Below are 21,650 nucleotides of genomic sequence, written 5' to 3'. Positions count from 1 at the left end.
ACAGACAGACACACACCCGGGGTGCGGCAGGGGGGCGGACAGACAGACAGACACACACCCGGGGTGCGGCAGGGGGACAGACAGACAGACACACACCCGGAGTGCGGCAGGGGGACAGACAGACAGACACACACCCGGGGTGCGGCAGGGGGCAGACAGACAGACACACACCCGGGGTACGGCGGGGGGACAGACAGACACACACCCGGGGTACGGCGGGGGGACAGACAGACACACACCCGGGGTGCGGCAGGGGGACAGACAGACACACACCCGGGGTGCGGCAGGGGGACAGACAGACACACACCCGGGGTGCGGCGGGGGGACAGACAGACACACACCCGGGATGCGGCAGGGGGGCGGACAGACAGACACACACCCGGGATGCGGCAGGGGGACGGACAGACAGACACACACCCGGGGTGCGGCAGGGGGGCAGACAGACACACACCCGGGGTGCGGCAGGGGGGCGGACAGACAGACACACACCCGGGGTGCGGCAGGGGGGCGGACAGACAGACACACACCCGGGGTGCGGCAGGGGGGCAGACAGACAGACACACACCCGGGGTGCGGCAGGGGGGCGGACAGACAGACACACACCCGGGGTGCGGCAGGGGGGCGGACAGACAGACACACACCCGGGGTGCGGCAGGGGGGCGGACAGACAGACACACACCCGGGGTGCGGCAGGGGGACAGACAGACAGACACACACCCAGGGTGCAGCAGGGGGGCAGACAGACAGACACACACCCGGGGTGCGGCAGGGGGGCAGACAGACACACACCCGGGGTGCGGCAGGGGGACGGACAGACAGACACACACCCGGGGTGCGACAGGGGGACAGACAGACAGACACACACCCGGGGTGCGGCAGGGGGGCGGACAGACACACACCCGGGGTGCGGCAGGGGGACAGACAGACAGACACACACCCGGGGTGCGGCAGGGGGACAGACAGACAGACACACACCCGGGGTGCGACAGGGGGACAGACAGACAGACACACACCCGGGGTGCGGCAGGGGGCAGACAGACAGACAGACACACACCCGGGGTGCGGCAGGGGGGCAGACAGACAGACACACACCCGGGGTGCGACAGGGGGACAGACAGACAGACACACACCCGGGGTGCGGCAGGGGGACAGACAGACAGACACACACCCGGGGTGCGACAGGGGGACAGACAGACAGACACACACCCGGGGTGCGGCAGGGGGACAGACAGACACACACCCGGGGTGCGGCAGGGGGGCAGACAGACAGACAGACACACACCCGGGGTGCGGCAGGGGGGCAGACAGACAGACACACACCCGGGGTGCGGCAGGGGGGCAGACAGACACACACCCGGGGTGCGGCAGGGGGGCAGACAGACACACACCCGGAGTGCGGCAGGGGGGCAGACAGACACACATCCGGAGTGCGGCAGGGGGGCGGAAAGACAGACAGATACACACCCGGGGTGCGGCAGGGGGGCAGACAGACAGACAGACACACACCCGGGGTGCGGCAGGGGGGCAGACAGACAGACACACACCCGGGGTGCGGCAGGGGGGCAGACAGACACACACCCGGGGTGCGGCAGGGGGGCAGACAGACACACACCCGGAGTACGGCAGGGGGGCAGACAGACAGACACACACCCGGGGTGCGGCAGCGGGGCAGACAGACAGACACACACCCGGGGTGCGGCAGCGGGGCAGACAGACAGACACACACTCGGGGTGTGGCAGGGGGGCGGACAGACACACACCCGGGGTGCGGCAGGGGGGCAGACAGACAGACACACACCCGGGGTGTGGCAGGGGGGCAGACAGACAGACACACACCCGGGGTGCGGCAGGGGGACAGACAGACACACACCCGGGGTGCGGCAGGGGGGCAGACAGACAGACAGACACACACCCGGGGTGCGGCAGGGGGGCAGACAGACAGACACACACCCGGGGTGCGGCAGGGGGGCAGACAGACACACACCCGGGGTGCGGCAGGGGGGCAGACAGACACACACCCGGAGTGCGGCAGGGGGGCAGACAGACACACACCTGGGGTGCGGCAGGGGGGCAGACAGACACACATCCGGGGTGTGGCAGGGGGGCGGACAGACACACACCCGGGGTACGACAGCGGGGCAGACAGACAGACACACACCCGGGGTGCGGCAGCGGGGCAGACAGACACACACCCGGGGTGCGGCAGGGGGGCAGACAGACAGACACACACCCGGAGTGCGGCAGGGGGGCAGACAGACACACACCCGGGGTGCGGCAGGGGGGCAGACAGACAGACACACACCCGGGGTGCGGCAGCGGGGCAGACAGACACACACCCGGGGTGCGGCAGGGGGGCGGACAGACACACACCCGGGGTGCGGCAGGGGGGCGGACAGACACACACCCGGGGTGCGGCAGGGGGGCGGACAGACAGACACACACCCGGGGTGCGGCAGGGGGGCAGACAGACAGACACACACCCGGGGTGCGGCAGGGGGACAGACAGACAGACACACACCCGGGGTGCGGCAGGGGGACAGACAGACAGACACACACCCGGGGTGCGGCAGCGGGACAGACAGACAGACACACACCCGGGGTGCGGCAGGGGGGCAGACAGACACACACCCGGGGTGCGGCAGGGGGGCAGACAGACAGACACACACCCGGGGTGCGGCAGCGGGGCAGACAGACAGACACACACCCGGGGTGCGGCAGGGGGGCAGACAGACAGACACACACCCGGGGTGCGGCAGGGGGACAGACAGACAGACACACACCCGGGGTGCGGCAGGGGGACAGACAGACAGACACACACCCGGGGTGCGGCAGGGGGACAGACAGACAGACACACACCCGGGGTGCGGCAGCGGGACAGACAGACAGACACACACCCGGGGTGCGGCAGGGGGGCGGACAGACAGACACACACCCGGGGTGCGGCAGGGGGGCAGACAGACAGACACACACCCGGGGTGCGGCAGGGGGACAGACAGACAGACACACACCCGGGGTGCGGCAGGGGGACAGACAGACAGACACACACCCGGGGTGCGGCAGGGGGACAGACAGACAGACACACACCCGGGGTGCGGCAGCGGGGCAGACAGACAGACACACACCCGGGGTGCGGCCGGGGGGCAGACAGACAGACACACACCCGGGGTGCAGCAGGGGGGCAGACAGACAGACACACACCCGGGGTGCGGCAGCGGGACAGACAGACAGACACACACCCGGGGTGCGGCAGGGGGCAGACAGACAGACACACACCCGGGGTGCGGCAGCGGGACAGACAGACAGACACACACCCGGGGTGCAGCAGGGGGGCAGACAGACAGACACACACCCGGGGTGCAGCAGGGGGGCAGACAGACAGACACACACCCGGGGTGCGGCAGGGGGGCAGACAGACAGACACACACCCGGGGTGCGGCAGGGGGGCAGACAGACAGACACACACCCGGGGTGCGGCAGGGGGGCAGACAGACACACACCCGGGGTGCGGCAGGGGGGCAGACAGACACACATCCGGGGTGCGGCAGGGGGGCGGACAGACAGACACACACCCGGGGTGCGGCAGGGGGGCAGACAGACAGACACACACCCGGGGTGCGGCAGGGGGGCAGACAGACAGACACACACCCGGGGTGCGGCAGGGGGGCAGACAGACAGACACACACCCGGGGTGCGGCAGGGGGGCAGACAGACAGACACACACCCGGGGTGCGGCAGGGGGGCAGACAGACAGACAGACACACACCCGGGGTGCGGCAGGGGGGCAGACAGACAGACACACACCCGGGGTGCGGCGGGGGGCAGACAGACACACACCCGGGGTGCGGCAGGGGGGCAGACAGACACACACCCGGAGTGCGGCAGGGGGGCAGACAGACACACATCCGGGGTGTGGCAGGGGGGCGGACAGACACACACCCGGAGTGCGGCAGGGGGGCACACAGACAGACACACACCCGGGGTGCAGCAGGGGGGCAGACAGACAGACACACACCCGGGGTGCGGCAGGGGGGCAGACAGACACACATCCGGGGTGCGGCAGGGGGGCGGACAGACAGACACACACCCGGGGTGCGGCAGGGGGGCAGACAGACAGACACACACCCGGGGTGCGGCAGGGGGGCAGACAGACAGACACACACCCGGGGTGCGGCAGGGGGGCAGACAGACAGACACACACCCGGGGTGTGGCAGGGGGGCAGACAGACAGACACACACCCGGGGTGCGGCAGGGGGGCAGACAGACAGACAGACACACACCCGGGGTGCGGCAGGGGGGCAGACAGACAGACACACACCCGGGGTGCGGCGGGGGGCAGACAGACACACACCCGGGGTGCGGCAGGGGGGCAGACAGACACACACCCGGAGTGCGGCAGGGGGGCAGACAGACACACATCCGGGGTGTGGCAGGGGGGCGGACAGACACACACCCGGAGTGCGGCAGGGGGGCACACAGACAGACACACACCCGGGGTGCAGCAGGGGGGCAGACAGACAGACACACACCCGGGGTGCGGCAGGGGGGCAGACAGACACACACCCGGGGTGTGGCAGGGGGGCGGACAGACAGACAGACACACACCCGGGGTGCGGCAGGGGGGCAGACAGAGAGACACACACCCGGGGTGTGGCAGGGGGGCAGACAGACAGACACACACCCGGGGTGCGGCAGGGGGGCAGACAGACAGACACACACCCGGGGTGCGGCAGGGGGGCAGACAGACAGACACACACCCGGGGTGCGGCAGGGGGGCAGACAGACAGACAGACACACACCCGGGGTGCGGCAGGGGGGCAGACAGACAGACACACACCCGGGGTGCGGCAGGGGGGCAGACAGACACACACCCGGGGTGTGGCAGGGGGGCAGACAGACACACACCCGGAGTGCGGCAGGGGGGCAGACAGACACACATCCGGGGTGTGGCAGGGGGGCGGAAAGACAGACAGATACACACCCGGGGTGCGGCAGGGGGGCAGACAGACAGACACACACCCGGGGTGCGGCAGGGGGCAGACAGACAGACACACACCCGGGGTGCGGCAGGGGGGCAGACAGACAGACACACACCCGGGGTGCGGCAGGGGGACAGACAGACACACACCCGGGGTGCGGCAGGGGGGCAGACAGACAGACACACACCCGGGGTGCGGCAGGGGGGCAGACAGACAGACACACACCCGGGGTGCGGCGGGGGGCAGACAGACACACACCCGGGGTGCGGCAGGGGGGCAGACAGACACACACCCGGAGTGCGGCAGGGGGGCAGACAGACACACATCCGGGGTGTGGCAGGGGGGCGGACAGACACACACCCGGAGTGCGGCAGGGGGGCACACAGACAGACACACACCCGGGGTGCAGCAGGGGGGCAGACAGACAGACACACACCCGGGGTGCGGCAGGGGGGCAGACAGACACACACCCGGGGTGTGGCAGGGGGGCGGACAGACAGACAGACACACACCCGGGGTGCGGCAGGGGGGCAGACAGACAGACACACACCCGGGGTGTGGCAGGGGGGCAGACAGACAGACACACACCCGGGGTGCGGCAGGGGGGCAGACAGACAGACACACACCCGGGGTGCGGCAGGGGGGCAGACAGACAGACACACACCCGGGGTGCGGCAGGGGGGCAGACAGACAGACAGACACACACCCGGGGTGCGGCAGGGGGGCAGACAGACAGACACACACCCGGGGTGCGGCAGGGGGGCAGACAGACACACACCCGGGGTGTGGCAGGGGGGCAGACAGACACACACCCGGAGTGCGGCAGGGGGGCAGACAGACACACATCCGGGGTGTGGCAGGGGGGCGGAAAGACAGACAGATACACACCCGGGGTGCGGCAGGGGGGCAGACAGACAGACACACACCCGGGGTGCGGCAGGGGGCAGACAGACAGACACACACCCGGGGTGCGGCAGGGGGGCAGACAGACAGACACACACCCGGGGTGCGGCAGGGGGACAGACAGACACACACCCGGGGTGCGGCAGGGGGGCAGACAGACAGACAGACACCCGGGGTGCGGCAGGGGGGCAGACAGACAGACACACACCCGGGGTGCGGCAGGGGGACAGACAGACACACACCCGGGGTGCGGCAGCGGGGCAGACAGACAGACACACACCCGGGGTGCGGCAGCGGGGCAGACAGACAGACACACACCCGGGGTGCGGCAGGGGGGCGGACAGACAGACACACACCCGGGGTGCGGCAGGGGGCAGACAGACAGACACACACCCGGGGTGCGGCAGGGGGGCAGACAGACAGACACACACCCGGGGTGCGGCAGGGGGGCGGACAGACAGACACACACCCGGGGTGCGGCAGGGGGACGGACAGACAGACACACACCCGGGGTGCGGCAGGGGGCAGACAGACAGACACACACCCGGGGTGCGGCAGGGGGGCAGACAGACAGACACACACCCGGGGTGCGGCAGGGGGGCAGACAGACAGACACACACCCGGGGTGCGGCAGGGGGGCGGACAGACAGACACACACCCGGGGTGCGGCAGGGGGGAGGACAGACAGACACACACCCGGGGTGCGGCAGGGGGACGGACAGACAGACACACACCCGGGGTGCGGCAGGGGGGCGGACAGACAGACACACACCCGGGGTGCGGCAGGGGGGCGGACAGACAGACACACACCCGGGGTGCGGCAGGGGGGCGGACAGACAGACACACACCCGGGGTGCGGCAGGGGGACGGACAGACAGACACACACCCGGGGTGCGGCAGGGGGGCAGACAGACACACACCCGGGGTGCGGCAGGGGGACGGACAGACAGACACACACCCGGGGTGCGACAGGGGGACGGACAGACAGACACACACCCGGGGTGCGGCAGGGGGGCAGACAGACAGACACACACCCGGGGTGCGGCAGGGGGGCGGACAGACACACACCCGGGGTGCGGCAGGGGGACAGACAGACAGACACACACCCGGGGTGCGGCAGGGGGACAGACAGACAGACACACACCCGGGGTGCGACAGGGGGACAGACAGACAGACACACACCCGGGGTGCGGCAGGGGGGCAGACAGACAGACACACACCCGGGGTGCGGCAGGGGGGCGGACAGACACACACCCGGGGTGCGGCAGGGGGACAGACAGACAGACACACACCCGGGGTGCGGCAGGGGGACAGACAGACAGACACACACCCGGGGTGCGGCAGGGGGCAGACAGACAGACAGACACACACCCGGGGTGCGGCAGGGGGACAGACAGACAGACACACACCCGGGGTGCGGCAGGGGGACAGACAGACACACACCCGGGATGCGGCAGGGGGGCAGACAGACAGACAGACACACACCCGGGGTGCGGCAGGGGGGCAGACAGACAGACACACACCCGGGGTGCGGCAGGGGGGCAGACAGACAGACACCCGGGGTGCGGCAGGGGGGCAGACAGACAGACACACACCCGGGGTGCGACAGGGGGACAGACAGACAGACACACACCCGGGGTGTGGCAGAGGGGCGGACAGACAGACAGACACACACCCGGGGTGCGGCAGCGGGACAGACAGACAGACACACACCCGGGGTGCGGCAGGGGGGCGGACAGACAGACAGACACACACCCGGGGTGCGGCAGGGGGACAGACAGACAGACACACACCCGGAGTGCGGCAGGGGGACAGACAGACAGACACACACCCGGGGTGCGGCAGGGGGCAGACAGACAGACACACACCCGGGGTACGGCGGGGGGACAGACAGACACACACCCGGGGTACGGCGGGGGGACAGACAGACACACACCCGGGGTGCGGCAGGGGGACAGACAGACACACACCCGGGGTGCGGCAGGGGGACAGACAGACACACACCCGGGGTGCGGCGGGGGGAAAGACAGACACACACCCGGGATGCGGCAGGGGGGCGGACAGACAGACACACACCCGGGATGCGGCAGGGGGACGGACAGACAGACACACACCCGGGGTGCGGCAGGGGGGCAGACAGACACACACCCGGGGTGCGGCAGGGGGGCGGACAGACAGACACACACCCGGGGTGCGGCAGGGGGGCGGACAGACAGACACACACCCGGGGTGCGGCAGGGGGGCGGACAGACAGACACACACCCGGGGTGCGGCAGGGGGGCGGACAGACAGACACACACCCGGGGTGCGGCAGGGGGACAGACAGACAGACACACACCCAGGGTGCAGCAGGGGGGCAGACAGACAGACACACACCCGGGGTGCGGCAGGGGGGCAGACAGACACACACCCGGGGTGCGGCAGGGGGACGGACAGACAGACACACACCCGGGGTGCGACAGGGGGACAGACAGACAGACACACACCCGGGGTGCGGCAGGGGGGCGGACAGACACACACCCGGGGTGCGGCAGGGGGACAGACAGACAGACACACACCCGGGGTGCGACAGGGGGACAGACAGACAGACACACACCCGGGGTGCGGCAGGGGGACAGACAGACAGACACACACCCGGGGTGCGACAGGGGGACAGACAGACAGACACACACCCGGGGTGCGGCAGGGGGGCGGACAGACACACACCCGGGGTGCGGCAGGGGGACAGACAGACAGACACACACCCGGGGTGCGGCAGGGGGACAGACAGACAGACACACACCCGGGGTGCGACAGGGGGACAGACAGACAGACACACACCCGGGGTGCGGCAGGGGGCAGACAGACAGACAGACACACACCTGGGGTGCGACAGGGGGACAGACAGACAGACACACACCCGGGGTGCGGCAGGGGGGCAGACAGACAGACACACACCCGGGGTGCGACAGGGGGACAGACAGACAGACACACACCCGGGGTGCGGCAGGGGGACAGACAGACAGACACACACCCGGGGTGCGACAGGGGGACAGACAGACAGACACACACCCGGGGTGCGGCAGGGGGACAGACAGACACACACCCGGGGTGCGGCAGGGGGGCAGACAGACAGACAGACACACACCCGGGGTGCGGCAGGGGGGCAGACAGACAGACACACACCCGGGGTGCGGCAGGGGGGCAGACAGACACACACCCGGGGTGTGGCAGGGGGGCAGACAGACACACACCCGGAGTGCGGCAGGGGGGCAGACAGACACACATCCGGGGTGTGGCAGGGGGGCGGAAAGACAGACAGATACACACCCGGGGTGCGGCAGGGGGGCAGACAGACAGACACACACCCGGGGTGCGGCAGCGGGGCAGACAGACAGACACACACCCGGGGTGCGGCAGGGGGGCAGACAGACAGACACACACCCGGGGTGCGGCAGGGGGGCAGACAGACACACACCCGGGGCGCGGCAGGGGGGCAGACAGACACACACCCGGAGTACGGCAGGGGGGCAGACAGACAGACACACACCCGGGGTGCGGCAGCGGGGCAGACAGACAGACACACACCCGGGGTGCGGCAGCGGGGCAGACAGACAGACACACACTCGGGGTGTGGCAGGGGGGCGGACAGACACACACCCGGGGTGCGGCAGGGGGGCAGACAGACAGACACACACCCGGGGTGTGGCAGGGGGGCAGACAGACAGACACACACCCGGGGTGCGGCAGGGGGACAGACAGACACACACCCGGGGTGCGGCAGGGGGGCAGACAGACAGACAGACACACACCCGGGGTGCGGCAGGGGGGCAGACAGACAGACACACACCCGGGGTGCGGCAGGGGGGCAGACAGACACACACCCGGGGTGCGGCAGGGGGGCAGACAGACACACACCCGGAGTGCGGCAGGGGGGCAGACAGACACACACCTGGGGTGCGGCAGGGGGGCAGACAGACACACATCCGGGGTGTGGCAGGGGGGCGGACAGACACACACCCGGGGTACGACAGCGGGGCAGACAGACAGACACACACCCGGGGTGCGGCAGCGGGGCAGACAGACACACACCCGGGGTGCGGCAGGGGGGCAGACAGACAGACACACACCCGGAGTGCGGCAGGGGGGCAGACAGACACACACCCGGGGTGCGGCAGGGGGGCAGACAGACAGACACACACCCGGGGTGCGGCAGCGGGGCAGACAGACACACACCCGGGGTGCGGCAGGGGGGCGGACAGACACACACCCGGGGTGCGGCAGGGGGGCAGACAGACACACACCCGGGGTGCGGCAGGGGGGCGGACAGACAGACACACACCCGGGGTGCGGCAGGGGGGCAGACAGACAGACACACACCCGGGGTGCGGCAGGGGGACAGACAGACAGACACACACCCGGGGTGCGGCAGGGGGACAGACAGACAGACACACACCCGGGGTGCGGCAGCGGGACAGACAGACAGACACACACCCGGGGTGCAGCAGGGGGGCAGACAGACACACACCCGGGGTGCGGCAGGGGGGCAGACAGACAGACACACACCCGGGGTGCGGCAGCGGGGCAGACAGACAGACACACACCCGGGGTGCGGCAGGGGGGCAGACAGACAGACACACACCCGGGGTGCGGCAGGGGGACAGACAGACAGACACACACCCGGGGTGCGGCAGGGGGGCAGACAGACACACACCCGGGGTGCGGCAGGGGGACAGACAGACAGACACACACCCGGGGTGCGGCAGCGGGACAGACAGACAGACACACACCCGGGGTGCGGCAGCGGGACAGACAGACAGACACACACCCGGGGTGCGGCAGGGGGGCGGACAGACAGACACACACCCGGGGTGCGGCAGGGGGGCAGACAGACAGACACACACCCGGGGTGCGGCAGGGGGACAGACAGACAGACACACACCCGGGGTGCGGCAGGGGGACAGACAGACAGACACACACCCGGGGTGCGGCAGCGGGGCAGACAGACAGACACACACCCGGGGTGCGGCCGGGGGGCAGACAGACAGACACACACCCGGGGTGCAGCAGGGGGGCAGACAGACAGACACACACCCGGGGTGCGGCAGCGGGACAGACAGACAGACACACACCCGGGGTGCGGCAGGGGGCAGACAGACAGACACACACCCGGGGTGCGGCAGCGGGACAGACAGACAGACACACACCCGGGGTGCAGCAGGGGGGCAGACAGACAGACACACACCCGGGGTGCAGCAGGGGGGCAGACAGACAGACACACACCCGGGGTGCGGCAGGGGGGCAGACAGACAGACACACACCCGGGGTGCGGCAGGGGGGCAGACAGACAGACACACACCCGGGGTGCGGCAGGGGGGCAGACAGACACACACCCGGGGTGCGGCAGGGGGGCAGACAGACACACATCCGGGGTGTGGCAGGGGGGCGGACAGACAGACACACACCCGGGGTGCGGCAGGGGGGCAGACAGACAGACACACACCCGGGGTGCGGCAGGGGGGCAGACAGACAGACACACACCCGGGGTGTGGCAGGGGGGCAGACAGACAGACACACACCCGGGGTGCGGCAGGGGGGCAGACAGACAGACAGACACACACCCGGGGTGCGGCAGGGGGGCAGACAGACAGACACACACCCGGGGTGCGGCGGGGGGCAGACAGACACACACCCGGGGTGCGGCAGGGGGGCAGACAGACACACACCCGGAGTGCGGCAGGGGGGCAGACAGACACACATCCGGGGTGTGGCAGGGGGGCGGACAGACACACACCCGGAGTGCGGCAGGGGGGCAGACAGACAGACACACACCCGGGGTGCAGCAGGGGGGCAGACAGACAGACACACACCCGGGGTGCGGCAGGGGGGCAGACAGACACACACCCGGGGTGTGGCAGGGGGGCGGACAGACAGACAGACACACACCCGGGGTGCGGCAGGGGGGCAGACAGACAGACACACACCCGGGGTGTGGCAGGGGGGCAGACAGACAGACACACACCCGGGGTGTGGCAGGGGGGCAGACAGACAGACACACACCCGGGGTGCGGCAGGGGGGCAGACAGACAGACACACACCCGGGGTGCGGCAGGGGGGCAGACAGACAGACAGACACACACCCGGGGTGCGGCAGGGGGGCAGACAGACAGACACACACCCGGGGTGCGGCAGGGGGGCAGACAGACACACACCCGGGGTGTGGCAGGGGGGCAGACAGACACACACCCGGAGTGCGGCAGGGGGGCAGACAGACACACATCCGGGGTGTGGCAGGGGGGCGGAAAGACAGACAGATACACACCCGGGGTGCGGCAGGGGGGCAGACAGACAGACACACACCCGGGGTGCGGCAGCGGGGCAGACAGACAGACACACACCCGGGGTGCGGCAGGGGGGCAGACAGACAGACACACACCCGGGGTGCGGCAGGGGGGCAGACAGACACACACCCGGGGTGCGGCAGGGGGGCAGACAGACACACACCCGGAGTACGGCAGGGGGGCAGACAGACAGACACACACCCGGGGTGCGGCAGCGGGGCAGACAGACAGACACACACCCGGGGTGCGGCAGCGGGGCAGACAGACAGACACACACTCGGGGTGTGGCAGGGGGGCGGACAGACACACACCCGGGGTGCGGCAGGGGGGCAGACAGACAGACACACACCCGGGGTGTGGCAGGGGGGCAGACAGACAGACACACACCCGGGGTGCGGCAGGGGGGCAGACAGACAGACACACACCCGGGGTGCGGCAGGGGGGCAGACAGACAGACAGACACACACCCGGGGTGCGGCAGGGGGGCAGACAGACAGACACACACCCGGGGTGCGGCAGGGGGGCAGACAGACACACACCCGGGGTGCGGCAGGGGGGCAGACAGACACACACCCGGAGTGCGGCAGGGGGGCAGACAGACACACACCTGGGGTGCGGCAGGGGGGCAGACAGACACACATCCGGGGTGTGGCAGGGGGGCGGAAAGACAGACAGATACACACCCGGGGTGCGGCAGGGGGGCAGACAGACAGACACACACCCGGGGTGCGGCAGCGGGGCAGACAGACAGACACACACCCGGGGTGCGGCAGGGGGGCAGACAGACAGACACACACCCGGGGTGCGGCAGGGGGGCAGACAGACACACACCCGGGGTGCGGCAGGGGGGCAGACAGACACACACCCGGAGTACGGCAGGGGGGCAGACAGACAGACACACACCCGGGGTGCGGCAGCGGGGCAGACAGACAGACACACACCCGGGGTGCGGCAGCGGGGCAGACAGACAGACACACACTCGGGGTGTGGCAGGGGGGCGGACAGACACACACCCGGGGTGCGGCAGGGGGGCAGACAGACAGACACACACCCGGGGTGTGGCAGGGGGGCAGACAGACAGACACACACCCGGGGTGCGGCAGGGGGACAGACAGACACACACCCGGGGTGCGGCAGGGGGGCAGACAGACAGACAGACACACACCCGGGGTGCGGCAGGGGGGCAGACAGACAGACACACACCCGGGGTGCGGCAGGGGGGCAGACAGACACACACCCGGAGTGCGGCAGGGGGGCAGACAGACACACACCCGGGGTGCGGCAGGGGGGCAGACAGACAGACACACACCCGGGGTGCGGCAGCGGGGCAGACAGACACACACCCGGGGTGCGGCAGGGGGGCGGACAGACACACACCCGGGGTGCGGCAGGGGGGCAGACAGACACACACCCGGGGTGCGGCAGGGGGGCGGACAGACAGACACACACCCGGGGTGCGGCAGGGGGGCAGACAGACAGACACACACCCGGGGTGCGGCAGGGGGACAGACAGACAGACACACACCCGGGGTGCGGCAGGGGGACAGACAGACAGACACACACCCGGGGTGCGGCAGCGGGACAGACAGACAGACACACACCCGGGGTGCAGCAGGGGGGCAGACAGACACACACCCGGGGTGCGGCAGGGGGGCAGACAGACAGACACACACCCGGGGTGCGGCAGCGGGGCAGACAGACAGACACACACCCGGGGTGCGGCAGGGGGGCAGACAGACAGACACACACCCGGGGTGCGGCAGGGGGACAGACAGACAGACACACACCCGGGGTGCGGCAGGGGGGCAGACAGACACACACCCGGGGTGCGGCAGGGGGACAGACAGACAGACACACACCCGGGGTGCGGCAGGGGGACAGACAGACAGACACACACCCGGGGTGCGGCAGGGGGGCAGACAGACAGACACACACCCGGGGTGCGGCAGGGGGGCAGACAGACAGACAGACACACACCCGGGGTGCGGCAGGGGGGCAGACAGACAGACACACACCCGGGGTGCGGCAGGGGGGCAGACAGACACACACTCGGGGTGCGGCAGGGGGGCAGACAGACAAACACCCGGAGTGCGGCAGGGGGGCAGACAGACACACACCTGGGGTGCGGCAGGGGGGCAGACAGACACACATCCGGGGTGTGGCAGGGGGGCGGACAGACACACACCCGGGGTACGACAGCGGGGCAGACAGACAGACACACACCCGGGGTGCGGCAGCGGGGCAGACAGACACACACCCGGGGTGCGGCAGGGGGGCAGACAGACAGACACACACCCGGAGTGCGGCAGGGGGGCAGACAGACACACACCCGGGGTGCGGCAGGGGGGCAGACAGACAGACACACACCCGGGGTGCGGCAGGGGGGCAGACAGACACACACCCGGGGTGTGGCAGGGGGGCAGACAGACACACACCCGGAGTGCGGCAGGGGGGCAGACAGACACACATCCGGGGTGTGGCAGGGGGGCGGAAAGACAGACAGATACACACCCGGGGTGCGGCAGGGGGGCAGACAGACAGACACACACCCGGGGTGCGGCAGCGGGGCAGACAGACAGACACACACCCGGGGTGCGGCAGGGGGGCAGACAGACAGACACACACCCGGGGTGCGGCAGGGGGGCAGACAGACACACACCCGGGGTGCGGCAGGGGGGCAGACAGACACACACCCGGAGTACGGCAGGGGGGCAGACAGACAGACACACACCCGGGGTGCGGCAGCGGGGCAGACAGACAGACACACACCCGGGGTGCGGCAGCGGGGCAGACAGACAGACACACACTCGGGGTGTGGCAGGGGGGCGGACAGACACACACCCGGGGTGCGGCAGGGGGGCAGACAGACAGACACACACCCGGGGTGTGGCAGGGGGGCAGACAGACAGACACACACCCGGGGTGCGGCAGGGGGACAGACAGACACACACCCGGGGTGCGGCAGGGGGGCAGACAGACAGACAGACACACACCCGGGGTGCGGCAGGGGGGCAGACAGACAGACACACACCCGGGGTGCGGCAGGGGGGCAGACAGACACACACCCGGGGTGCGGCAGGGGGGCAGACAGACACACACCCGGAGTGCGGCAGGGGGGCAGACAGACACACACCTGGGGTGCGGCAGGGGGGCAGACAGACACACATCCGGGGTGTGGCAGGGGGGCGGACAGACACACACCCGGGGTACGACAGCGGGGCAGACAGACAGACACACACCCGGGGTGCGGCAGCGGGGCAGACAGACACACACCCGGGGTGCGGCAGGGGGGCAGACAGACAGACACACACCCGGAGTGCGGCAGGGGGGCAGACAGACACACACCCGGGGTGCGGCAGGGGGGCAGACAGACAGACACACACCCGGGGTGCGGCAGCGGGGCAGACAGACACACACCCGGGGTGCGGCAGGGGGGCGGACAGACACACACCCGGGGTGCGGCAGGGGGGCAGACAGACACACACCCGGGGTGCGGCAGGGGGGCGGACAGACAGACACGCACCCGGGGTGCGGCAGGGGGGCAGACAGACAGACACACACCCGGGGTGCGGCAGGGGGACAGACAGACAGACACACACCCGGGGTGCGGCAGGGGGACAGACAGACAGACACACACCCGGGGTGCGGCAGCGGGACAGACAGACAGACACACACCCGGGGTGCAGCAGGGGGGCAGACAGACACACACCCGGGGTGCGGCAGGGGGGCAGACAGACAGACACACACCCGGGGTGCGGCAGCGGGGCAGACAGACAGACACACACCCGGGGTGCGGCAGGGGGGCAGACAGACAGACACACACCCGGGGTGCGGCAGGGGGACAGACAGACAGACACACACCCGGGGTGCGGCAGGGGGGCAGACAGACACACACCCGGGGTGCGGCAGGGGGACAGACAGACAGACACACACCCGGGGTGCGGCAGGGGGACAGACAGACAGACACACACCCGGGGTGCGGCAGCGGGACAGACAGACAGACACACACCCGGGGTGCGGCAGGGGGGCGGACAGACAGACACACACCCGGGGTGCGGCAGGGGGGCAGACAGACAGACACACACCCGGGGTGCGGCAGGGGGACAGACAGACAGACACACACCCGGGGTGCGGCAGGGGGACAGACAGACAGACACACACCCGGGGTGCGGCAGGGGGACAGACAGACAGACACACACCCGGGGTGCGGCAGCGGGGCAGACAGACAGACACACACCCGGGGTGCGGCCGGGGGGCAGACAGACAGACACACACCCGGGGTGCAGCAGGGGGGCAGACAGACAGACACACACCCGGGGTGCGGCAGCGGGACAGACAGACAGACACACACCCGGGGTGCGGCAGCGGGGCAGACAGACAGACACACACCCGGAGTGCGGCAGGGGGGCAGACAGACAGACACACACCCGGGGTGCAGCAGGGGGGCAGACAGACAGACACACACCCGGGGTGCGGCAGGGGGGCAGACAGACACACACCCGGGGTGTGGCAGGGGGGCGGACAGACAGACAGACACACACCCGGGGTGCGGCAGGGGGGCAGACAGACAGACACACACCCGGGGTGTGGCAGGGGGGCAGACAGACAGACACACACCCGGGGTGCGGCAGGGGGGCAGACAGACAGACACACACCCGGGGTGCGGCAGGGGGGCAGACAGACAGACACACACCCGGGGTGCGGCAGGGGGGCAGACAGACAGACAGACACACACCCGGGGTGCGGCAGGGGGGCAGACAGACAGACACACACCCGGGGTGCGGCAGGGGGGCAGACAGACACACACCCGGGGTGTGGCAGGGGGGCAGACAGACACACACCCGGAGTGCGGCAGGGGGGCAGACAGACACACATCCGGGGTGTGGCAGGGGGGCGGAAAGACAGACAGATACACACCCGGGGTGCGGCAGGGGGGCAGACAGACAGACACACACCCGGGGTGCGGCAGCGGGGCAGACAGACAGACACACACCCGGGGTGCGGCAGGGGGGCAGACAGACAGACACACACCCGGGGTGCGGCAGGGGGGCAGACAGACACACACCCGGGGTGCGGCAGGGGGGCAGACAGACACACACCCGGAGTACGGCAGGGGGGCAGACAGACAGACACACACCCGGGGTGCGGCAGCGGGGCAGACAGACAGACACACACCCGGGGTGCGGCAGCGGGGCAGACAGACAGACACACACTCGGGGTGTGGCAGGGGGGCGGACAGACACACACCCGGGGTGCGGCAGGGGGGCAGACAGACAGACACACACCCGGGGTGTGGCAGGGGGGCAGACAGACAGACACACACCCGGGGTGCGGCAGGGGGGCAGACAGACAGACACACACCCGGGGTGCGGCAGGGGGGCAGACAGACAGACAGACACACACCCGGGGTGCGGCAGGGGGGCAGACAGACAGACACACACCCGGGGTGCGGCAGGGGGGCAGACAGACACACACCCGGGGTGCGGCAGGGGGGCAGACAGACACACACCCGGAGTGCGGCAGGGGGGCAGACAGACACACACCTGGGGTGCGGCAGGGGGGCGGACAGACACACACCCGGGGTACGACAGCGGGGCAGACAGACAGACACACACCCGGGGTGCGGCAGCGGGGCAGACAGACACACACCCGGGGTGCGGCAGGGGGGCAGACAGACAGACACACACCCGGAGTGCGGCAGGGGGGCAGACAGACACACACCCGGGGTGCGGCAGGGGGGCAGACAGACAGACACACACCCGGGGTGCGGCAGCGGGGCAGACAGACACACACCCGGGGTGCGGCAGGGGGGCGGACAGACACACACCCGGGGTGCGGCAGGGGGGCAGACAGACACACACCCGGGGTGCGGCAGGGGGGCGGACAGACACACACCCGGGGTGCGGCAGGGGGGCGGACAGACACACACCCGGGGTGCGGCAGGGGGGCGGACAGACACACACCCGGGGTGGGGCAGGGGGGCAGACAGACACACACCCGGGGTGGGGCAGGGGGACAGACAGACACACACCCGGGGTGCGGCAGGGGGGCAGACAGACAGACACACACCCGGGGTGCCGCAGGGGGGCGGACAGACACACACCCGGGGTGCGGCAGGAGGGCAGACAGACACACACCCGGGGTGCCGCAGGGGGGCAGACAGACACACACCCGGGGTGCCGCAGGGGGGCGGACAGACACACACCCGGGGTGCGGCAGGAGGGCAGACAGACACACACCCGGGGTGCCGCAGGGGGGCAGACGGACGGTGGGAGCACTGCGGAGGGGCGGGTGTTGACTGTCTCTGTCTGGACTCCAGGGGCTGAGGCGCTCACTGGGACGGACCGAGGGCAGCAGCTGGCCCTGAGCAGGCGCAGTCCGTACTGGGGTCCCACCAAGGGGCAGATGTTGCTGCTGGCCCCTGGAGCATGGAGTCCCGAAGGCTCCCGGTGGAGGTAACACCTGCTTGCTCTGCTCATGCTGGAGCAGGGTGGGGACCCCGGGGCGCCACTCGGGCCCCAGTGTCTGGAAGGTCCCACGAGTTCCTAGAAGTAGAACTGGATTCAGATGAGGACACCCCTGTGTTCCCTTGGTCCTAGTGTGATGGTCGGGGCCAGCCTGTGTCATCTAAATGGGCTACTGGAATGTGTTGCTGTGGCCTCTTACCACCGTGGGCCCTGCCCTCCAGGGACAGACCCACTCCACTGGCGCGGCTGCTCCCTCGTGGCTCGAGAGAGGGCCGTGCCCCTTGAGGGCTGATCACACCTTGACCGCACATTATAGGGCAAATGTGTATGCGCCTGTGGCCACCGCCTGCAGAGAACCACTCCACAGGCAGTGCTTGCCGGGACGCTGATGTGCACAGCCAACTGCTGTCATCCTGGGGAAGCGGGATGTCCGCGTGATAGCCGGGCCCCTCTCTGTGCTCGCTGGACTCTGGCCAACAGGGTCCCACCTGCGTCAGAGTAGAACCCGGTTACTGCTTCTAGCTCAGGCCGTTCGGACCCCGTGGCTGAGCCCCCCCGTCTTCCCACGACCAGGTCTCCAAATCAGGCAGCCGCATCCTGTCCACGTTTCTTTGTCTTGCAAAGAGCCTGGTTACATTAAGGAACATCCAGCTCCAGACACGTGCAACCCCCGCGTCCCCCTTGGCTGTGGTCACTCTGGCTTCCAACGGAACCCCTTTGGGGACAACGTGAGAGGAAAGCGAGGGTCGCAGGCTGAGCCCCCTTGGGTGTTTTGCTGGCCTTGCTCTGCCCTGTGTCATCTTTGCACCATGTATTTATAGACCTTGTTTGGCCTCATTCTAGTTCGGCTCACAGTAGGGACGTGAACGGTAACCGGTTACATAAGAGCAGCCAGCCGGGGTCAGACCAAAGGTCCATCTAGCCCAGCATCTTGGCTGTTGCCAGTGGCCAATGCCAGATGCCTCGGCGTGAACAGAACAGGGAATCGTCAAGTGATCCCTTCCCTGCGGTCCATTCCCAGTCTTGGACAAACAGGCTAGGGCCACCATTCCTGCCCGTCCTGGCTAATAGCATTTGATGGTCCTGTCCTCCATGAATTCATCTAGCTCTTTTATAAACCCGCTTCAAGTCCTGGTCTTCACTACATCCTCTGGCAAGGAGTTCCACAGGTTGACTGTGTGTTGCCCAAAGCAATACTTCCTTTCATCACCAGGTGATGCTTACCTGGTACTGATTAACCAGTACCTGGGAGCAGCTGGCCAGCCCTAGGCAGAAGACTGCTCGGCTAGGTCTCCACTGGCGGTTTCTTCCACAGAGCATCCACACTGCCCGCCTGCTCTTGCGCAAGAAGTTTTATAGTAAAGCGTGGGGAGAGAGGGCTTCTTGCACAAGAGCTACGCTCTTTTCTAACAAGTGTAAGCCCTCTTGTGCAAGAGGGCAGTGTGGACGTGCGGCAGGGGTTTCTTGTGCAAAAAGCCCTATGGCTAAAATGGCCATCAGAGCTTCCTTGCACGAGAGCGTATCCACACTGCCATGGGCGCTCTTGTGCAAAAGGACATGGCAGTGTGGACGTGTTCTTGCGCAAGACCCGCCAGTGTAGACATAGCCCTCCGGTCCTGCAGGGGGCGGGAGCTGGCCACCCCATGCATGGGGGGCAGGGAGAAGCCGGCCCCAGGGGTCACCCAATGAAATTGCTGGGCAGCTGCTTTAAACCAAACAAAAGGAAGCACTTTTGAACCCCGCGCAGCGCCCTGCCAGCCGGTGGGACTCATTGCCCAGCGAGTGCCAGGTCTGTCTGGAAGCACGTTTGTATATTTCAACCGACCCAGAGGGCACAAATGCCCCTGGTCCCAGTAACCGGCCTATCCTGCAAGGGGCTGCATGCCGCCTTTTGGCGCTGAGCACCCGGGCGGTCTCCTTTTGATGGCGCTGAGCTAACCTGGCCGTGCTGGGAGCCCAGGGCTCAGCAGCCTGCAGGACGTGGCTGAGGACGCTAGAGACCTTTGGAGCAGGAGGGGGTGTAAGTTTAAAAAGCGCCCCAGGCTTCCCGCCGTCGGCTGTGGAAACGCTCCGTGGAGGCGTCATTAAGGGCGCTGATAAGGGCAGCTAAGGCAGGGCCCTGCTGTAATCGGAGTCCGAAGTACTAAACAGTAAGGAGCCAGGGACTGGCAGACCAGCTCCCCTTCTCCACACCTGGCCTCAGCCTCCCTCTCTGCCTTCCCTCCCCTGCCGTGACTGTCTGTGGACTGCCCAGAGCGTGGCACTGGGGGAGAGTTAGCCGGCTCTCAGCCCAGGGCAGTGTTCATGGGACATCGCAGCCAAGCAGAGCATAGGAGACAAAGGGATTTCACAAGGAAAGCTCACGCGTCCGTCTGTTTTACTGGAGTCCTTACGTGAAGGGGGGGAGAAAGGCTGTTGTGAACATTCCTCAAAGCGCCAGCAAGTCAGGCGGGGACGGTCCTCTCCAAACACCCATTCCTCACGCCTCTTCCTTTCCCTTCCCAGGTCATCACCTACATCCTCAGCTTCTTGCCCCTTGCCGACAGGAAGGAGGCCTCGCTGGTGAATCGGACCTGGTACTTTGCAGCCCGGGACTCCCTGCGGCAGGTAACGCCTGCCCTCCCGGCAGCCCTGGCTGCGCGGTGTGCCCGTGGTCACAGCCCTGCCGAGTCCCCTGCCCGAACAGTTACGAGCCTGCCTGAACCGGGCCCCGCATGTGCCCGAGCCAGCCGGTCCTGGGCAGCAGCCAGGCGCAGGTTTGCAAGGAACTTCTCAGCGCTCCCTCTTCCCTGAGCCGACCCGAAGCGCTGCAGGGCCAGGCCACGCTGAGTGCAGAGTCCCGGGGTGGAGGTGGGACAGTGCTTGGGAGAAGGCCAAGCTCCGTTCCCCCGCTGGCTCGGCCCGCGTGAGACCCCTAGCCTGTCCCTCCTGCCCCGGGGGTGGGTTGCTGCAGAGAGGCATTAACCTCAGCGCTCTGTCGGGG

At 69.0% G+C, this 21,650-nt stretch overlaps 1 protein-coding gene across 4 annotated transcripts in view; it reads left to right on the top strand.

Moving 5' to 3' along the window:
- LOC142831111 (uncharacterized) overlaps window positions 1-21,650 on the top strand; it is a 29,306-nt gene that overhangs the window by 3,262 nt on the left and 4,394 nt on the right. For 2 of the 4 annotated variants that reach the window (XM_075940548.1, XM_075940549.1), the window contains exons 2-3: window positions 18,520-18,655; window positions 21,173-21,274. In XM_075940548.1, the coding sequence (XP_075796663.1) occupies window positions 18,629-18,655; window positions 21,173-21,274 (129 nt within the window). In that variant the 5' untranslated portion in view covers window positions 18,520-18,628. Of the gene's footprint in view, window positions 1-18,125; window positions 18,169-18,402; window positions 18,656-21,172; window positions 21,275-21,650 lie in introns of those variants that run through there. The other 2 variants (XM_075940550.1, XM_075940551.1) reach the window with 2 other exon arrangements.

This window comes from Pelodiscus sinensis, chromosome 12 (genome assembly GCF_049634645.1).
Source record: "Pelodiscus sinensis isolate JC-2024 chromosome 12, ASM4963464v1, whole genome shotgun sequence".
Lineage (NCBI taxonomy): Eukaryota > Metazoa > Chordata > Testudines > Trionychidae > Pelodiscus > Pelodiscus sinensis.
The sequence above is the reverse complement of the archived record's forward strand: the minus strand, read 5'-3'. Positions and strand labels throughout refer to the sequence as shown.